The sequence below is a fragment of the Budorcas taxicolor genome, chromosome 10 (genome assembly GCF_023091745.1).
Source record: "Budorcas taxicolor isolate Tak-1 chromosome 10, Takin1.1, whole genome shotgun sequence".
Taxonomy (NCBI): domain Eukaryota; kingdom Metazoa; phylum Chordata; class Mammalia; order Artiodactyla; family Bovidae; genus Budorcas; species Budorcas taxicolor.
In genome coordinates this window covers 77,192,098-77,213,266 of record NC_068919.1, presented here as the reverse complement: position 1 = coordinate 77,213,266, position 21,169 = coordinate 77,192,098, and the positions used below count along the sequence as shown (strand labels likewise).

The 21,169-nt window shown below is 37.1% G+C and overlaps 1 protein-coding gene across 3 annotated transcripts in view; it reads right to left on the bottom strand.

Annotated features, from left to right (window-relative positions):
- The window catches only part of GPHN (gephyrin), a 547,726-nt gene that overhangs the window by 69,102 nt on the left and 457,455 nt on the right, over window positions 1-21,169 (bottom strand). For all 3 annotated transcript variants that reach the window (XM_052647154.1, XM_052647155.1, XM_052647156.1), the window contains 4 exons: window positions 19,721-19,813; window positions 9,889-9,944; window positions 2,336-2,455; window positions 771-829 (listed from right to left, as the gene is read on the bottom strand). In XM_052647154.1, coding sequence (XP_052503114.1) covers window positions 771-829; window positions 2,336-2,455; window positions 9,889-9,944; window positions 19,721-19,813 — 328 coding nt within the window. The remainder of the gene's footprint in view (window positions 1-770; window positions 830-2,335; window positions 2,456-9,888; window positions 9,945-19,720; window positions 19,814-21,169) is intronic.

Here is a 21,169-nt window from a genome sequence, read left to right as displayed (position 1 = left end):
GTTGAATAAATTAGGACTAATGGAATCAGGGCAAACATATTCAATCATGAGAAAAATCATCTGAAGGATATACACTACTTATAATAAGACGGTAGGCTCAACTTTGTATATAAAGAGTAGCACATCATTCCATTATTATTGGTAGTTGAGGAGGGGCTTTCAGCTAATTATATAAATATTCAACTTTGAAAGTATCTGTGTTAATATCAAATTCTCAGTTACCTAGGGGTAAGGATGGGAAATTCTGGATTATCTAGAAATAGGATCAACTATGGCCACCTCATGCAAAGAGTTGACTCATTGGAAAAGACTTTGATGTTGGGAGGGATTGGGGGCAGGAGGAGAAGGGGACGACAGAGGATGAGATGGCTGGATGGCATCACTGACTCGATGGACGTGAGTCTAAGTGAACTCCGGGAGTTGGTGATGGACAGGGAGGCCTGGGGTGCTGCGGTTCATGGGGTCGCAAAGAGTCGGACATGACTGAGCGAATGAACTGAACTGAACTGATGGATTATGCAGGCTTATGACTTTGCCTCCTTCTCATGTTGCTTTTGAATAAATCATTTGCCTTTACTAACGTCATAAAAAAGTAAGTAGGGCATACATGGGATATATAATTTAGAAAAATCATTTTGCTACTGGTTAAAATCCCTGAAAGCTAATGGTTAACTGACTGAGCTGTGAATTTATAATAGCCATGCTTTCCTGAGTTCATGATCATGGTAGAAACAAAAGTTGGCTATACATTCTATGTCTTATGAACTTACCTGATATCTTGGCCTGGCCGAGCTTGCACCAGAATTCGTACTTCAAGCTCCTCAGTGCCCTATGGTAACAGCAAATCATGTAATTTCAAACAGAGCAATCTGACTGAATTTCGATCAATAGAATTTAGCTATTCAGATGCTTTCATTATTGGATAGGCTCAGAATATATAAAGATACAGAGGAACAGGAAATCCTTTGCAAAATCCTTTGAACATGAATTTCTACCACAGGTTCCTAAAAAATTAGGCTTGATCCCAAAGAATAAGTAAACATTTTCACTGATTCTCATACTTTTAAAACATGTACCAATTCAAATATTGACTCATACTTTGTAAATAGCATTCTCAAGGAAACACACACACACACACACACACACACACACACACACACACACACAGAGATCTCTACTCTGTGAATGTGAGTGGAGGTAAACTATTCTGTTCCCATAAATCACGGGTTCAATACTATGTCAAGATTCCCAAATATCTGTAAAAATTTCAGTGAAGACTTACAGTTTGCCTGGTAGTAGATTTCTATAAGTTAATGGCGATCATAACTTTTACATTTATGAACTGTGGCTAATATTGTGATATTGGAACTGTGTCTTGTCATCTGGCAGAGTGTGTTCTGGATTTCAATGCTCTGCTGGCTTCCTTGATGTCAATAAATTTGTTGGGCCGTTTTAACAGCAGGACAATGTGACCTGTATGCCAAGAGTTGAATTTTATAAGCCTTACTTGTGGCAAGTAAGTACTTGTGGGTGATAAAAAGGAAAATCCTCAAATGAAGAAAAGAGGGTATATCTCAGCATGGCCAAATTTTACTATATGTTCAGTCTGGGAGAATATATTTTGTCATTTATTCTTGTATTAAAAAATAAAAGATATCTTAAACTTCTTCCAAAACAAAATCAGTAAGTCTTCCATTGAAATTTTTATTCCTGACTGATCCTCTGGATTCAATAACTGCCAGTAGTTTCAGTGAGATAAAGGCCTACTTAGAGGCCTTTATTTATAAAAGAACAGAGTCCTTTATTTTAGGAAATAGAGGGGGAATTGACATAAATTTAATGTTTCCAGACTGCAATTTGGTGGCACAGATTTTCCTGAATTATAGAAAACCAGAGCTGAAAGGGTCATTTGGTTTAAATGCTTGGCTTAGTGAAGTATTCAAGAACTTGCCCAAATGTTCTTTGTTACATTCTTTTGTAAATTCTTCACATTTTATCAGAAGCTAGTTTTGATGAGCAAATTTCTCAGCTAGATGGTAGGACAACAGTTAATATCATTGCTTTTTTATCTTGAGGTAGTTTCTTTCCTTGCTTGCAAATGCAATTTCTTGGCTCAAATGTGGTTCAAATTCTGCTGTAATCCCAGTAATGGTCATAAAAACAATTTCTATAATAAAAGGTTTTCAAGCCTAAGGCAATTCCTTATTCACTATACACTACAATGTAAGGTCCTAACATAAAACAATTGGGCTAATCTCATAAACATTGCAGAAAATGGGCATGACTTATAATACTGCCACAGGAATGAAGCCATTAAGACCTGGTAATGACGTACATCATCGGATTCCCTGATCAGTTCAGTATCTTCCACTTGCACTACTGCGTCAGCACCACAGGGGATTGGAGCACCTGTTGTAACCCGCATGACTTGTCCTGGCATTACTGTCTGAGTTGGCTGGAAATAGAAACACACAAGAACGAGGTGATTTACTTTGCTCCTGCAAAGGAAACTCTTGCAGATGTAACAGTTTTTGAAACAAACCATAAAAGGAAGATCCCCTGGAGAAGGAAATGGCCACCCACTGCAGTGTTCTCGCCTGGAGAATCCCATGGACAGAGAAACCTGGTGGGCTGCAGTCCACAGGATCACAAAGAGTCGGACATGACTGAGTGACTAATACTTTCTTTTTTTTCACTTTCGTAAAAGGAGAGTCTTATTCATTTTGGGAAAATATAATAAAAGTCAAACAGGTACACTTAGACCAAAGAGGCTTTCACTTGACTTAAGGTGATGACTATCAGATGTTTTTCTTGGTGCCCTGCTTTCTTTTTGAGGAACTGCCACTTATATTTGCCACTATTGTCTCTCACTCAGTGTGAATTTTCTAACATATGTAAAGTGATATGATAGTCTTTAAAAAAATGCCATGCAATATGATTTTTATGAATGACAATTATGAAAAACCAGCATGTTGATCATTTGCTGAAGTTCTGATGTTTGACAAATATAGTATTTTATTAACAAATATTTTGGTTAAATAAAGGCAGACCAGAAAATTTACTGCTCTTGAAAATCTTTATAAAATATATTAGTGTACCATGCAATTAATAATAGAAGTTTAGCAAATATAATTATATAATCTAAAAAACTGTACTTTTTAAAATGGTTAAGATGGTACATTTTATGTTACATATTTTTCACCACATTAAAAAAAAAGGAATGATTAAGGAAAACTATCCATCCACTAAATGTACAATCAAAGTAAAACTGGAAATTCATTTGTTAGAAAAGCCTTAAGAAACTTATTTCTATAAAGTTATTGCTGCAAATAATGCAACGGATAGCTAATATTTGTGGAATACTCAGTCTATGCTAGGCTTACGGTTAAGTGCATTATTATGTTTCAGAATATAAGCCCTATAAAGACAGAAATTTGTTTCATTTTCTGTTTGCCTCTTTAGCTCACATCATCATTTTCTATTCCTAGAGGCTGGTTTTCACAGATTGTTTCAACTGGGTTCCCATCACTCTGGCTTCTGGTTAAGTTCAGTCAGTGGGAGGGGCTAGCAAGAGACTCACTGGAGAAAACCCTGATGCTGGGAAAGACCAAGGGCAGGAAGAGAAGCGGGTGAGAGAGGACGAAATGGTTGGATGGCATCACCGACTCAATGGACATGAATTTGAGCAAATTCTGAGAGACAGAGAAAGACAGGGAAGACTCGCATGCTTCCATCCATGGGGTTGTAACAACATGGACAGACTTAGTGACTGAACAACAAGAGACGAGAGGGTAGGAGAGAGAGAAGTACAATTTTTATTCCCCGTGCTGTTTCCCTGCTGGGTTGCAGTTTGGTGATGGCTATGTCATATCTAATAGCACTGATGCCACATTTCCTATTAGGTGGCCCTCTCCCATAGCTATCAATCTCCCAGGTCCAGGTACCACTTTCTCTCTTTGCCCCTTCAGACTTAAAGGTGGGAATGAAATCTTATTGTTGCTAGCACCTGAATGTTTCACATTCCTTTGTTAGTTTCCTTTGAGTACTTGCATTCATCTTTAATCACTACCTTTGCAGACACATTTATTGCTCTATCATCCCAAAGCCTAGAGAGTATCTGGCACAAAGTTGGCAGTCAATAAGTATTTCCAGAATGAATGAATAAGCATGCATGATCTCATTATCACAATAACTACATGAAGCATGTAATCCTTCTTGGCTTACAATTCCAGTGATCTCATTAATTTTTTCCAAGTCATTGGAGAAAGATTCTTGAGATCAGATCTGGCATTGAGCTATGTACTTTATTTCCTCTTACTCTGATATTTGAATAAGAGACATTTCAGGTTTATCCAGAAATATTATATTCTAATATAAATAAATGTTCAAACTACTGCACAATTGCACTCATCTCACACACTAGCAAAGTAGTGCTCAAGATTCTCCAAGCTAGGCTTCAACAACATGTGAACTGAAAACTTCCAGATGTTCAAGCTGGATTTATGAAAGGCAGAAGAACCAGAGATCAAATTGCCAACGTCTGCTGGATCACAGAAAAAGCAAGAGAGTTCCAAAAAAACACCTACTTCTGCTTCATTGACTATGCTAAAGCCTTTGACTGTGTGGATCACAATAAACTGTGGAAAATTCTTAAAGAAATGGGAATAACAGACCACCTTACCTGCCTCCTGAGAAACCTGTATGCAGGTCAAGAAGCAACAGTTAGAAACGTACATGAAACAATGAACTGGTTCCAAATTGGGAAAGGGGAACATCAGGCTGTGTATTGTCACCCTGCTTATTTAACTTATATGCAGAATACATCTTGTGAAATGCTGGGATGGATGAAGCACAAGCTGGAATCAAGATTGCCGGGAGAAATATCAATAACCTCAGATATGCAGATAACACTACCCTTATGCTAGAAAGCAAAGAGGAACTGAAAAGCCTCTTGATGAAAGTGAAAGAGGAGAGTGAAAAAGCTGGTTTAAAACTCGACATTCAAAAAACGAAGATCATAGCATCTGGTCCCATCACATCACAGCAAATAGATGGGGAAACAATGGAAACAGTGACAGACTTTATTTTCCTGGGCTCCAAAATCCCTGCAAATGGTGACTGCAGCCATGAAATTAAAAGATGCTTGCTCCTTGGAAGAAAAGCTATGACAAACCTGAAAGTCGCTCAGTCGTGTCCAACTCTTTGAGTCCCATGGACTATACAGTGCATGGAATTCTCCAGGACAGAATACTGGATTGGGTGGCTGTTCCCTTTTCCAGGAGATCTTCCCAACCCAGGGGTCAAACCCAGGTCTCCTGCATTGCAGGTGGATTCTTTATCAGCTGAGCTACCAGGATTTGTCTGACAAACCTAGATAGCATATTAAAAAGCAGACATTATTTTGCCAACAAAAGTCCGTATAGTCAAAGGTATGGTTTTTCCAGTAGTCACATATGGATGTGAGAGGTGGACATAAAGGAGGCTAAGCACTGAAGAATTGATGCTTTTGAACTGTGGTTTTGGAGAAGACTCTTGAGAGACCCTTGGACTGCAAGGAGATCAAACCAGTCAATCCTAAAGGAAATCAATCCTGAATGCTCAATGTAAGGACTGATGCTGAAGTTGAAGCTCCAATACTTTGGCCACCTGATGTGAAGAGCTAACTCATAAGAAAAGACCCTGATGCTGGAAAAGACTGAAGGCAGGAGGAGAAGGGGACGACAGAGGAGGAGAAGGGGATGACAGAGGAGGAGATGGTTAGATGCCATCACCGACTTGATGCGAATTTGAGCAAGCTCCTGGAGATGAAGGACAGGGGGATCTGGTGTGCTGCAGTCCACGGGGTTGCAGAGAATGGGACACGACTGAGCAACTGAACAACAACAACGCTGTAATTTTCTACCAAGATAATACACAGAATTAAAAAAAAAAAATGCTTAGGGCCCAATGCATTAATTTGTTTCTTCAGCGCCAGATACTGCTTATTATCTGGTACATTTCTTAATTCACTAAACATGACCATTTTGCAGTGTGGTGATTTTTTTTATGAAAAATATGAATGTTTGAGATATTTGTTTTTTAGTAGAGGTGTTAATGTCAAAACTATCTTACGAGCTTGTGCAATTAAAATATTTAATACAGACTTTTAAAAGACTTTTTCCTGCTCCAAGTGCCTTTTCAGGAAAGTGAATCCCAAAGTGAGTTTCAGGTAGTTGCTTCTTAAGCTGAAGTGTGTTAGCCTGCAGGCTACCTCAATTTAGTCTGGATCAATGTACCATACTATGCAAATTTACTTTAAGTTTTAAGGTTATACCTGTAATTTTCCCTACTTCTTGGCTTAAACTAAGTCTTAAGAAGTGTTTTTTGGGTAGCTATTAAAAAATTTGGCTCCTATCCCAAAACAGCAATTCTAAGTGCTAGCTGAAGGATTCCTACCAGCTCACTTATAGTAAACCCAACGTAAAACATATTCCCAGATATACAAAGATATTTATATATCCACTGAGAGTAGACATATAAATGGCAATTGAATTGAATCAACTAGAAAAACTCTAGCAATACATGAGGTACTCCCTATAGATTGCTAAGAATACTCCTTTTAGTTTTTATACTTCATATACTTTATATAAAGTAAAAACTATCCAAATCTTGATTTTTCCTTAATAGAGGTATTGGATTGGATTTTTTGAACTTTGTCCAAAGATAGCACTTCATAATTGCATAACTGAAATTGAAAGCGTCCAATGCCATGAGATTAAAAGACGCTTACTCCTTGGAAGGAAAGCTATGACCAACCTAGACAGCATATTAAAAAGCAGAGACATTACTTTGTCAACAAAGGTCCATCTAGTCAAGGCTATGGTTTTTCCTGTGGTCATGTATGGATGTAAGAGTTGGACTATAAAGAAAGCTGAGTGCCAAAGAACTGATGCTTTTGAACTGTGGTGTTGGAGAAGACTCTTGAGAATCCCCTGGACTGCAAGGAGATCCAACCAGTCCATTCTGAAGGAGATCAACCCTGGGATTTCCTTGGAGGGAATGATGCTGAAGCTGAAACTCCAGTACTTTGGCCACCTCATGCGAAGAGTTGACTCATTGGAAAAGACTCTGATGCTGGAAGGGATTGGTGGCAGGAGGAGAAGGGGATGACAGAGGATGAGATGGCTGGATGGTGTCACTGACTTGATGGACGCGAGTCTGAGTGAACTCCAGGAGATGGTGATGGACAGGGAGGCCTGGCGTGCTGCGGTTCATGCGGTCGCAAAGGGTTGGATGCGACTGAGTGACTGAACTGATATTGAATGCTAATCAATAGGACTGAATGGTAAGTGACTAAGATCAAGTATTTCATATATCAATAAAGTATGTTGTAAATAAAAAACTGTCTTCGTGGATGCAGTGGCACTCTAGGTCTCAAGCATATGTACTTTCAATAAACGAGCAATTTGGCTTTTGCAAGATCTCTGAGACTGATTTAAAGTGTGTGTGTGTATGATACATCCGTTAGAGATAAAATACATCCCAGGTAATTTGAGGAAAAACCCTGTTTTTTTGTATAGTGTTGATCTTTTTTTCCTATCATACTTTTATGCGAACTTACAAGAAGCTGGCAATTTATAATTTCACAACTTTTCTTGTGCTTCTAGTTTTCAGTTGGAAGTCATAACTAGTAATAAAGTTTAAGGGTCCATAAGGTTCTTAACAATCTACTACCTATGCCTAAGTATACTAGGCTGTGACTACCACAAACACTACTAGGTCTTGACTTACACTATACTATCTGCTTGGTATGGTCCTTTTTCATTTCTGTTTTTGCAAAAACTCTCTTACACCCAGCTCCAATGTCATTTTCCTAACCCTTCTAGGATGAAATGCTTAACCTCTCTATTGTTTTCCACAGCACATGACTGACAGCATTAGTTTAACACTTAAAATATTGTATTATATTTAGTTGTTTATACTCTGTCTCCTCCACTAGATATAAACTGTTCAGAATATTAATCATGTATTAATCTACTTTATATGCCTACAACCTAGCAGAGTGCTTGGTACAAACTGTAGGTGTGCTTGATAAATGTTGGATAGACTCAACTGAAGATCAGAGAAGTATTCCTTGAATAATTAATATTTTGGAGCTTTGTTAAAAAATGGATGCTTTAGATGTCCATTGTTGATGGATATACATACCAAGAGGTGAAGTAAGTTATGAGATCACAATCTAAGTTATTTATAAAAAAAAAAGGGATGCAAGACTAGTTGTTCTTTTTGTTAGGAAAACAGTCATGAAGACTGAAATAAGCCTATGTATAGCATGGATAAGGATCTAATTACTATAGTGCTGGGTTCAGTCTCAGAGCTCTGTACACATACTCCTTGGTAGCAGTGAGGGAGCTAGGGTTGCCACCATTAGCATCATATGCTCCTGTATACTTCCTCAACCCCTCTCTATTTTTAGTACATATGGGAGGACATGCTAAGGTGTGGGACATAGCTTTTGTTCAACTGCTCTATTTATTATTTCCTCCTTTATTTTTATACAATGCTTATGAGTGCTTGGTGACAGCAGAAAAGTGTGCTGGTCTTTTTCTGATTCTAGTCAATAAGGAAAGAGCTCTTTTAATCAACTTTCACAGCTCACTAGATTAACATACGCTTCCTACTGAACAAGATGATGCCTACAGTACACTCTAAGTTTGAAACTGTTAAGACACTTGTAAACTACTGGTCTAAGATGCAAACTGTTTGTTCCCAAACTTGTTTGTACCAGTTTGGGGCGATAGCTGCTACTGTATCAAGTTATTTAAGTAAATATTCCATAAACCAATGATATATGAGGGTAAAAAGGGTTCTATTTTTCCTGAAAAAATTAAGCTAAGCCTTTGGAACATCTCATTTTAAAAAGTCTGCTAAAAAAGAACTCCTGTCAAATTAGGTGTAGGTGAAACAACTGTAAAACGTACTGTAAAAATATAATAAAAATCTAGAAGGAGTCTATACTTAGACACTGTGCAAAGGTCCTTAAAATTTCTTCCACTTTGAAGAAACCAACACTAGAAATCCCATATAATGCCCTGTGGGTGTAACAGAAACTCAAATAGTAGATACTTATTAAAAGAAAAGCCTTGGCTCTCCATCAGATTAATGACAAATAAATGTTCATTTATTTAATTTAAATTTATTTTAAAAGATAATTTGCCATTTGTAACTTATTTCCAATCAAATGACCAATTACTAGTATCAAAAGCAGTAAGAGGACTTCTATTGTATGTCCACCGTGGCCCATTAGTACTTCATTTTTTTTTTTTTAGTACTTCATTTCTTACTAGAAATATATGTATATCTGTTCTCTGGTTAGCTCCCTAATAAGTAAAATTAATCAAAATGATTAGCATGTACACCAGTGGTGGATTCATGTCAATGTATGGCAAAACCAATACAGTATTGTAAAGTAAAATAAAGTAAAAAAAAAAAAAAAGATTAGCAAGAAAGATGAAATAATTTGCTTCTTCTAAGTTTTCCTGTTTATAACATGAGTTGAGGAAAAGTCTGAGAAAACCACTTAGAAATTATAGCTCTATTCAGAACATTAATATTTATACTAAAAGAAAGATTCATTTAATCACAGGGCTGGTAAATGCTTGTGGGGCACGTCTGTGAGATATACTAATGACACTGTGTCCATGCTGTATATGACTAGAGGCAGGTTCTTTCAGTTAAGAAAGAATTCATTTGATTCTTTCTCAGGGGAATCATCATTTCATCTCTTTGATGACCCATCTAATCCTTCTCTAAGATTTCCATAAAAACAATGGCAGAAGTTTAGGATTAGACTCTGAAAGTCCATGAAACTAAAATCTTTAGGGCCTTTTCCAGGCTTATGAATCTCACCTGTTCACCAGCTTGGGATTCTCCAATGATGAAACGATCTCCTGGGCCATCAGCAGCTGTAAGAGGAACAGAACCAAGAACAATCATCAGAATGTACCTATGGCAAGGAATAAGAACCTAGTCTTGGAATTCTAAAAGTTGACTCAAATGATTAGGCAAGGCTTCAGGAAATTGGAACACTTTTCTCATCACCTAGCTTAGAAAAAAATTTTGTTACTATAATACTAGTTAGATCGTTGGTATCCACAATTTACAAGTACCAATAGGAGTGGTTCTAAATGCGCCCTTTCCTGGGGTCTTTGGAGACAGTTTTCTTGTTGTTCCACAATTTCCACTCTTGTACTTTTAAATAGGACGTTCTTTTAGTCTATCCTCCTAAATAAACGGGTATGTATGTGTGATGTGTGCGTACACACTCGTGGAGACTTATACGTGAAGTGGTGGTGGTGGTTTAGTCGCTAAGTCGTGTCTGACTCTTGTAGCCCACCAGGCTCCTCTGTCCATGGGATTTTCCAGGCAAGAATATTGGAGTGGATTGTCATTTCTTTCTCCGGGGGATCTTCCTGACCCAGGAATCGAACCCAGGTCTCCTGCATTGCAGGCAGATTCTTTACCGACTGAGCTATGAGGGAAGCATGAAGTAGGGCAAGGAGATCCAACCAGTCCATTCTAAAGGAGATCAGCCCTGGGTGTTCTTTGGAGAGAGTGATGCTAACGCTGAAACTCCAGTACTTTGGCCACCTCATGTGAAGAGTTGACTCATTGGAAAAGACTCTGATGCTGGGAGGGATTGGGGGCAGGAGGAGAAGGGGACGACAGAGGATGAGATGGCTGGATGGCATCACCGACTCGATGGATGTGAGTTTGGGTGAACTCTGGGAGTTGGTGATGGACAGGGAGGCCTGGCGTGCTACAATTCATGGGGTCGCAAAGAGTCGGACATGACTGAACGACTGAACTGAGCAAAACTGATGCTTGAAGGAAATGAGTTACAGAATGAAGTAACTCAGGTAGAAAAGGTTCAGTACCTTTAACAAGTGATAGTAATAGAGCTAGGATTTGAAAACTCACACCCTGAATTTCCAATACAACATTATTTTTTTATGAAAGATCAAAATGCTGCTAAAAAAACAAAATACATAGGCAGTGCTGCATCACAATTTCCACTGACTGCTTATTTTTAAACTGGAAGAAAATACTTTCAGAATTGAGATGGAGAAAACTTCCTATCCAATTTTTTTCCACATACAGTACAGTAATGGCTGGATGAAAAAATACTCCTGAAGATAAATGTATTTAAAAGGGTTTTCTTCACATACAACGCAGATTTCAGACCAATACTACTGTCAAGGCAATATATACCTAATGAGTTTTATGATCATGACCATTACCTCCTTGTAATTGGCATACAGCAAGGGTCTTGGGGCACACACATAGCAAAGACAACACTATTCATATGAATATTTTAATCATATTTGCAGCCATGTTTATAAATAATAAAAAGCATTTTCCCTCTTTTAGAGAGGAGACATAAAATTCATTGTTTCTTTATGTGACTGCAAGCCATATTTTTTCTAAAGGCGTATATGTACAATGCTTTTTTAAAAGTCACTTTTTTTGTATAGCTGGCTTTGGTTTACCTAATGTGAAGGGGAACAAAAATTAACATTAGGTGTCTTCTACTTACTATATGTTGTATCTTGTGCTTTTTAGACTTTGTCTCAGTTAATAAACTCTTGGCTTTCTGGTGTTTTTTGGAATCCTACTATATTAATATTTTCAGTGTTTACCTGTAAAAAAGAGACTACTGCAGTTTTCCTGAATGGCATTCTTATTATGCTGCTTTCATGGGTTCTTTTTTCTTTTTAATGAAACAGTTTAAAACAGATAGAGAAATCACTGCTTCAACAATTATCAACATTTTACCAATTTTGTTTCATCTATACCCACACTCAGTATTTTAAAACTAATCATAATTTTCTTACTTTAGAAAATTAAGAAGTCAATTATCTTTCAGAGTTTTGCACTAATTGCATCTCAAATCTGAATAAACATTTTTATTTTTCTGCTAGAGATATTATTAGCTTTCTGCCTCCCCATAGCAACCCAGACGCTTTCTTTTTTTGCCTCTTGAACAAGGGGAAATTAGCATGGTTTTAAAGTAAAAGTTGAATCTGAATCCTGGTTCTGACTATTATTAGCTTTAGGATTTTCAGCAAATTACTAAATTTTTCTCTAAACTTCAGTTTGCTTGTTGATAAAAATGGGAATAACCATACTTTAAAATATGGTTTTAAAATATTTAAAATAACCATATGCTAAAATATACCTTTTAAGGCTTTTTATTTCTTTCATTTATTCACTGAATTTCTACTGAGTGTCTTCTATGTCATAAGTGTCATACTAGATGCTGGGACAGACTAGAGAGTAAAACTAGGTGTTGTTGTGTAGTAGCTAAGTTATCTCCAACTCTTTCGCAACCTCATGGTGTGTAGCCCCCCAGGCTCCCCTGTCCAAGGGATTTCCCAGGTAAGAAGGCTGGAGTGGGTTGCCATTTCCTTCTCCAGGGGATCTTCCTGACCCAGGGGTCGAACCTGTGTCTCCTGCATTGTAGGCAAATTCTTTATGACTGAGCCACCAGGGAAACCAAGTAAAACTAGATACTGTTTCTATTTTAATGCAGTGTCAATTTGTTGCAATGTTTTACACAAATAGAGGTGGGCTCTAAAATCATCTTGTAAGTAATTTTTTAAATGAAAAATAGAAAATATATTTCATCACACATGGTAAAGATGAATATTATTTCAAGAAACTTATTTTGTTTATATATATGTATGCATGTATATTTATATGTATTGTATATGTATATCCTTGGTTTATGATGTATAATGTATTTAGTGCCTGTCTTTTTATGGGTGTGCTGCTGCTAAGTCGCTTCAGTTGTGTCCGACTCTGTGCGACCCCATAGACGGCAGCCCACCAGGCTCCCCGGTCCCTGGGATTCTCCAGGCAAGAACACTGGAGTGGGTTGCCATTTCCTTCTCCAATGCATGAAAGTGAAAAGTGAAAGTGAAGTCACTCAGTTGTGTCCGACTCCCAGCGACCCCATGGACTGCATCCTACCAGGCTCTTCCCCATGGGATTTTCCAGGCAAGAGTACTGGAGTGGGGTGCCATTGCCTTCTCCAAACTCTTAAAGCCACTGAGATAGTGAGGGAGACAGATTTTAATGGTAATCAAATAGTCACATTAATGAATATGCAAATATAAATTAAGAAAACCACTCTAAAGGAAAGAAACACAATTTAATGAGAGCATACACTGAGAGTACCTGAACTACCCTGGAGGGTCAGGGAAAGCCACCTTGATATAAAAGATTTATGATTTGAATATGAAGGATAAGCCAGAACTAAGTAGGCAAAAAGTGTGTGTGTGTGTGTGTGAGGGAGCAGGAGAGGTGGTAAGGGGAGAGAGAGAGGAAGTGGAAATGGACATGCTGCATCTAAAGATATTCACCTAAAGGAAACAGTATGTGTACAGGCTCTGGTTCTCGTCCTCCGTCTATCTTACAGTCTAGCTACTCTCTCAAGTACCGAGAATACCAAGATGACTCATATTTCAGCTCCGTAACATCTGCTACTCCCACTGCTTGGAGTGTCCTTTCCTTCTCCCTGCCTTCTGCTTAAAAACTTCTTAGTTTTTAGGACTCAGCTCAAGTGTCACCTTCTCTAGGAAGTCGTATCTGACTTCCTGCCCCTTTCTCTTTTATTTCCCCAGTGTATTCCTGAAGTAACTCTAATTACGGTTTCTTAATGTATTTGTAATCATTTGCTTATTTGTCTCAGGGAAATTCCTGGTACCTGCTGAAAAATAGGTATTCAATAAGTGTTCAATTTATGAAGTATTTTCAAATGAAAGAAATGAATGAGTGTGGCTCCTAAGAATCTTTTTAGAAAAATGAATCCATGAATGAAACAATAAATATTTTCTAATACAAAATGCTGTATTTTGAATGCCTTCCTTTTTTTGCTGGTTCATGGTATATTATTTTCTTTAAAATGTGAGTCAACATTTACCATCTTTAGAATGTTTAGAAAGATGGCTGTGATCAATTCCATGTAACTTAGGTTATGTCTAACATAGTGCTAAGCTCATCACTGATGCTCAGTAAAAATAAAGAATATTATTAATAATAATTTATATTAATTTAATTAATAATTTAATATCTTGTTAAAATAAAGAATTGAACTTTGCATTCCCATAATACTTAGGTAGCAAGTTTGTAAACTGTCTTGTATACATTAGTATTGTGCTTTGTAAATTTTCCTAAATAATTTTATAAACGTGTATTTTATCTCTTCAGCTAGATAATAAGCTCATTTGAGGTAGGGATCACTTCCTATATTTCTTTTTTGAAATTGTCTGCTCTTCAGTCCTCCTCTTGTTTTCCTGTTTCCCTCTTCACACATTCTAATACACATACACTCAAAACACTCATCCCAAGTGTTCTGCACAAGCGCTCCAAGCAAATGTCATTATATAATGAGTGGCTAGATATAACGTGGGGCTAAGCTGGTATAGAGTGTCAGGGAAGCCAACATCTTAAGCAGTCTTTAAGTGAAAGAAGCAAGATGCTTTGTTACCAAGGAAGGTACACTAGCTGGGGAGAGAATATGCCTCACTTTAACCAGGTTCTCCACTTTCCTCTGAAAATTTCCACCTGGGAACTATGCCTCTCTGTTGTTGGCTAAGGAAGGTTTAGTCAACCAACATTATAGAAAGTCCCTGATACCAAAGGAGGAGTCATTTTTACCATTTCCCTTTTAACAGTGCTTCTCAACTCTTAATGTACATAGAAATCACTTAGAGAGCTTGTTAAAATACAGATTCTGATTCAGCACGCTGGGATAGGTCCTGAGGTTCTACATTTCTAACAAGCTGATGCTTATGCAGCTGGTTAAGGGACTACCCTTTTTGAGAAGCAGAGGACTCTAAGACTGAATGGAATCCAGACAAATTCAGACTAATAGAAAACCTCAATAAAAAAATTAGTGAACTACAACAGAAGTTCTGATTTTATACCAACAAGGCTCGTTATTTACATGAATGCAGAAAAGTAATGATCAATCTACCTAACTTGTTGATACTTATTTCAAAAACCTATTAAAGAGATACGTTAAAAAAAAAAAAGAAAACGGTTGCCATTTTCAAGATGAATTCTACCAGCTTGGGTGGGAGGGGGCAGAAGTGGAGGTACAGTGGCAGATGAACCTAAAGCTTGGAAAGAAAGAAACTAAATCAGCCACAGTATGCCATTAGAAACAATGGATGGATTGCAAGGATTTCTGTAAAGGCTTAGACTCTTTCCACCGCCCCCCACCCCTCAATTCTGGCATTTCGGTTAATAGCTTTTCTTTTATGTTTTGCAACTGTAGAATTTAATTTGAAGGAAGTGATAAAAGCAATATAAACCAAATCCTAACAGCAAATGCACTGTTTAGGCAATTTATAAAGCTTAATGCTAGACCCTGAAGCTGCTTCTACCTCCACCTTTTTAATGTGGAAACACTTTTAGTCTTGTTCACCTCTTTATTTGAAGATCTCTGATTATATCATTTGATATAAACTTGATAGCATTAGATAACTATTCAACGTGGCAATATATAGAAAATGATCATTCTAAGGCTATCTGCCCTAGAATTATCCCTCATTTTCATTTTCTAGTCACTTGGGAGCTCTCTTTAAATCTCTTATAGCTATTCACTTATTTTCAGTAACAAAAGTCTCATTGTTTCCACATTAGGGTTGAATAAATGGAGGCCAGAGAGATAGCATAACTTTCAGAGGTCCTAGGAAGTATCTTCAATGGAGAAGTAAGGCAGAGGGACTAAGATTTTGTTTACTCTAACTATGGAACCAAACTAAGGCTGGTGCATAAGCAACAGGATAATAGTATTTCTGTGTATACTAAGATTAACATTACAGAGTTTGGAGTGGTGGCAAAGGTAGATGACAAGACTAACACGACAGGACCAGTACTTGCTGCACTTACACTGAGGGATTAAATCTGCTGAATTGTTTGGGATTTTCAATCTGCTGCCTGGAAAGCAGGGAGCAACGAGTAGTACAGATGAATTAGAAGGCATTTCATATTCTCTACCATCATCTTCCAGGGGAAAAATGCCCACATATTGTTGGGAAGAGATGTATTATTTCCTTAAATATATTATTTTAAGCTTTTTGGAATTAACTAAAATTAATTATTTCAAATTATCTCTCGACTCACTTGAGCAGTGCTCCTATATCATAAGGCTCTCTTCTTCATCCAAAGTGTCCTACGGTGGAAGACTAAAGGCTGTCAAGTGAATTGGAGAACCAGCTGTGGCCAAACAGGACTTAACTGGACAAAACAGAAACTCTTAAACATGACTTTTGTGACAGAATAAGAACTAGTTCAAAATTAAAAAGGTTATACAGAATTTTAGTATGTACTTTAACCTACTGGGAGGAAGTACATAAATGTTAATAGCAGCTAGACAGTGATAATGGGTAATTTAAAAATGTTCTTTTTGATTTTCTATATTTCCATAAGCATGTATTTAATCAGCATGTAAAAAAGAAAAAAAAATATTAACTTAAAATGCAAAGGTTCTCTTAATTTTCCGGAATTGTTTGCTGCACATGGTTTTTAAAATAATTATCGGCTTGTTTATAATTTTTCCTTTGCCTAAATCATACCTAAAATAATTCTGAAGCGATAAGTCTTTCAAATTGAACATTTTCAAGAGTGTGAACTTGGTATTGAGATATATTTGCCTTTATTAATGAATCAAGAAGCAATTGTGAGACAATGGGCATCCACATCTCTATAGGAGGCTGTGAATGCATCAAGAAGATGATCAGCTTAATCAGTGTGAAGGGAGAAATAACTCTTCAAAAATATGAATAAAACTACTGAATTGCTTCTAGCTGGTAAATGCTACTTTCATTTTCTCTGCTTGTATCTTTCAAATTCACTCCCTCCTCCTCCTGAATGTAGTTTTAGATTTATTAATTTACATCATCATCGCTTAATTCCTGTCTTCTTTATACTCTATTCTTTCTTATTCTTTAAAAGCTGTTCCTATTTCTTTAGCTACTTGTTACTGTCTTGATTTTTCAACCCACATACCTTAAAGCAAGAGATCCTCCAACTGGTTTGGAGTTTTATCCCACATGTTTCTGAAGGATACTGGCTAATGCTTAGTGATCCAGAGCAAGTTAGGAACCTCTTTACACCTAGAGGGTTAGCAATGTTCACAGGTGCCACGGGTTATTACTGGAAGGCCTAAGGCAAAGGCAGAGGAGAAGAAAAACAGGGAGAATAAAGGGAGTGGGGAGGAAGGAATGGGAGTAAGAAGACAGGGTGGAGAGAAGAGGTACAGGAAGTAGAATGGGAGAGAGCCACAACAGCAGCCTCAAGGCTGCTCTTCAAAACACCGCCTAGGGTGGTGTTACAGCACAGAAAAGACTCAGACCACGCCTTTTCGTTCACTGAGAACCTTTGCTGCCTTAATTGTGATGTTGATCATAATTAACCAACCATTCCAACTTTGAAATGTAACCATTTCCACGATGGTTTTCTGTTATATCTCTGTTATATGTTCCATATCTTAGAGAACTAGCAATACTTCACAGGAAAAAAATAATGTGAATTAGCTGCATGGCAGCTTGTCTGCTGAACGTTTTATACTGTGAGATGACATTTTAAATGTCTCTGTGTGTTTGTGCACATGTGTGAAATAACGAAAAACACCACCACTTTAAAACAATAGACTATGATAGTCTAAATGGTAATTTTATATATACATTTCTTTGATAGATTGTACAGTTGCAGAAAGGCTCTCTCATTGTTCATGTGGGCTAAATAAAAAAAACTAAAAGCAATAGTTTTATATTGAGCTGCTGCTACCTTAGGTAAAAATCACAGAACAACATTCTGTTTTGGAATAATTCTGTCTCATATTATTTACCTCCTCACTTTCTCCTACTTTATATTACTGAGAATATAAAGAAAAATAGACTTTCTTGTCCCTTTGGTGTTACATCTGCTGTAGTTGTTTGTTCTACTCTGGAAGTAAGAATTCTTTTTCATTTCAAAACAATCCAATATGGCTACCAATTAAAAGTTCAGACAGAAGCTACATTTTAGAGGGAATAAGAAAGAAGAGTCAATGAGGCTATCAGAATACTAAAATAATTTCTTTCTGAACAGTATTCATTTTAATAAACATTATAGAAGAAATGAACTTAGAAAACAAAGGAGGCAGTGGGTATTTGTTATTTGTTTTCAGCTCTAATTTAGATAACATCACCGACTCAATGGACATGAACTTGAGCAAAGTCCGGAGACAGTGGAGGACAGGGAAGCCTGGCATGTTGCAGTCCATGCGGTTGTAAAGAGTCGTACACGACTTAGCAACTGGACAACAAAAACAACTAATTTAGTGAGATCAAGCTAAATTAGGTGCATTTAAGATAGCCTCGTGAGAAACAATATACTAGGAGGAATTAACCTCTCCATTGTTTTATGAGAATAACAGTTCAGATAATGTTATCCTTTTTTCAGAGATGGTTTAAGTAAATATGATTGATAACAATAGGTACTATTATGAAACATTAAAAACATTGAGAGCTTTTTTTAATGCCAGATACCTTAAGACTTTCTACAGTCCCACTTAGTCCTCACAATAACCTGTTGGGGTAAGTATGGTTATAATTATTATAGTTTTATAGACAAGAAAACCAAGGATCAAAAAGTTGAACTGATTTACTTAAAGTTACACAGATGGAACTGGTACAAGAGCCCAGATCACTTTCTTTGCTTGAAGTCCATAACTTTAACCATTTGTTCTACTGTCTCCAACACAGAAAGATACGCCTAAGAGTTGGTGATACAACACTGAGGAGATCAGTGAATATATTTAATCACAAGAAAAAGGAAAATATTTTAATGGTTAGATACAGTATAAAAAAAATAAAAAATGAAGACAGTCAACTAAGGGACTCCATAAATGATCATTAGAAAGGAACTGGCATTCTTAACAGCTCTGATAAACTGGGAAATGCTTTTAGCCGTTTCTTCAATGATGTCAGCCAATATAATATAACTGATATTAGTTTCTAAGCCATTCAGTTGCATTTTCATTTTGTGTTTTCTTAAACTGGGCTTTAGGGAGGCAAATGATTTTGCTTTTGAGCTTTATGCCATCCCAGGCAATTCTGAAGGCGTGAACTGCTGGTACCATCTGGGGCTTTGGAGCTCTGAAATATAGGACCTTCTAGGGATTTAGAGGTTTCCCTCACACTTGCTTTCTATGAAGCTCTTATTGATGTTTGAATTTAAAGCAAAAGAAAAAAACTGGGCCACTTTATCCCATGGTGGGAGTCTGCTTGTCTTCCTTGGACCTATAGATGTTTTCCACTAGAAAACATTTGGAAAACTTTAGACTAAGACTGTCTGCTATCTGGTATATGTACAGGCCAAAAGAATTTTGGCACAGTATCTTTATCAATCTCTACATATTTATTTGTGAGTAAGAATTTTCAAGTAACTACAGTATTTTCTCTGAAGTTTCACTCAAGATTGTGCCAGAAAACATACAGGTGTAGGTTAATTGTTATCTGTGAATGAATTTTGACAACCAAGGGGGAAACAGATGTAACAGTCATTAGGTACTTGGGCTGAGCCAAAAATCTAGAAACAGAACACTAAAAAACAAAGCAAAACCAGCCAGCAACACCCCCAAAACCAATGTGAGTATGTTGATACTCAAGAAAACCAAAATACTTACCTCGGACAGCATAGCCATCTTTTACTGATGCTGGGAAAGGGGGTAGGTTGTCTTTTGCATATACATCCTGAGCAAGGACTCGCCCCATTCCATCTGTAAGAGAAAAAAAGGAAAATATGGATGTTGAGTGCAGTGGGTTAAACAGGTGGTCCTAAACAAGACGGACGCAAGTACTTGTCTGACAAGGCTTGTATAAGGGCTCAGTCAGATCTCCGGATTTCTATCCCAAGGAATAGGCGACAGAAGGAACAGATGCCTCCTAGTGTCTGAAATGAAAGATTAGATCAGTCAATGAACAGTAACATTTGTAGGGGTTATCTGAATACGAGTAGCTACACAGTCAGAGAAGGCGATGGCACCCCACTCCAGTACTCTTGCCTGGAAAATCCCATGGACGGAGGAGCCTGGTAGGATGCAGTCCATGGGGTCGCTGAGGGTCGGACATGACTGAGTGACTTCACTTTCACGCATTGGAGAAGGAAATGGCAACCCACTCCAGTGTTCTCACCTGGAGAATCCCAGGGACGGGCGAGCCTGGTGGGCTGCCGTCTATGGGGTCACACAGAGTCGGACACGACTGAAGCGACTTAGTAGTAGTAGTAGTAGTAGCTACACAGTCATCAAAGATGTGTTCAAGTTGATGTATCATAAACCCTTTAACAACTCAAAGATGATTTTCTTTAAAAAGCAAGTTCTTAAATAGTCATAGTCATTGACCCAGTGATTTCACTTCTAAGAAAATGGACAAGTCTTCCTGTATGTGTTTATTTAAGAGTTGCTTACATTAGTGAGAAATGGAAAGAAAAAAAGATTAACAATACAGAAATTTAAACAGTGATGTATCCTTATGACAAAATTTGTATTATGACAATATTTGTATTTTATAAAGAATATTCACTGACACAAGAAAATTCTTATAATATGCATTTTAAAACATGTAGAACTATACATGTAAAGTATAATCTTAACTATGTTAAGATATATGTGTATAGATCAATAGAAAAAGATGGGAAGGACATACATGAAAATAGAAAGTATTTGTTTACTGCAATATGTTAGAATTATGTATACTTTTATACCCTATGCTATACTTTTCAGAAAGTTTCCAAATTTTCTACAATGATCACATGTTATTTTTATTTTTTTCTTTTAGAAGAGAAAAGTAAAGAAAGGAGCTTCCTTAGCATTCTATTTAACTTCAGCCAAAAATTTGACTTTATTAACTTAAAAAAGCAGTGACTAGAAGAAGAGCATCAGTAATGTATTGGGTGAAGTGGATATTCAAACCACTATTCATACACTCTGGATGACAAGCATCTTTGGTGAGCTCCCAGGAGTTTGATTTCATGCCAATAAGAATAAAAGTTTCAAGAGTCACGACCAATTACTTAAATCCTCTAGTGAGAATCTGCCCTTATTATTATCATTACTATTGCTATTCAAGAAGTA